Source organism: Penaeus monodon, chromosome 27 (assembly GCF_015228065.2).
Source record: "Penaeus monodon isolate SGIC_2016 chromosome 27, NSTDA_Pmon_1, whole genome shotgun sequence".
Classification (NCBI taxonomy): Eukaryota; Metazoa; Arthropoda; class Malacostraca; order Decapoda; family Penaeidae; genus Penaeus; species Penaeus monodon.
Window position 1 is genome coordinate 35,031,193 of NC_051412.1, and position 315 is coordinate 35,031,507.

Sequence of the window (315 nt, forward strand, 5' to 3'; positions counted from 1 at the left end):
TTTTACTTTCCTTTACAGAAAGAAAAATGGAATGGAACATTTAAATTCACCTATTTATAATGTAAAAAAATAGACCAATTGTCTGTGCTTGTGAAACAATGAGTGGCATTCAGGAGAGAGAAATGAACCAGGGCATATATTCCCTCTTCATATATTGTGTGTAAGAGAAGCGTCAGAATGGACACTTTTATTTTATTTCTCATATTTGAGGAGTTCATTTGATTTCTGACACTTTATGCAAATATTTGATTGATGTAATCAAGTTGCTCTTCAGAGTGACTACAATTGTGAATACATAATTACAGTTTATTGTTT

The 315-nt window shown here is 30.8% G+C and overlaps 1 protein-coding gene across 2 annotated transcripts in view; it reads left to right on the forward strand.

The window, feature by feature from the left end:
- The window catches only part of LOC119590805, a gene marked incomplete at its 5' end in the record, with an annotated part of 14,711 nt that extends 14,402 nt beyond the window's left edge, over positions 1-309 (forward strand). For both annotated transcript variants that reach the window (XM_037939535.1, XM_037939538.1), the window contains 1 exon segment: positions 19-309. In XM_037939535.1, coding sequence (XP_037795463.1) covers positions 19-44 — 26 coding nt within the window.
- Positions 310-315: the final 6 nt, after the last annotated feature.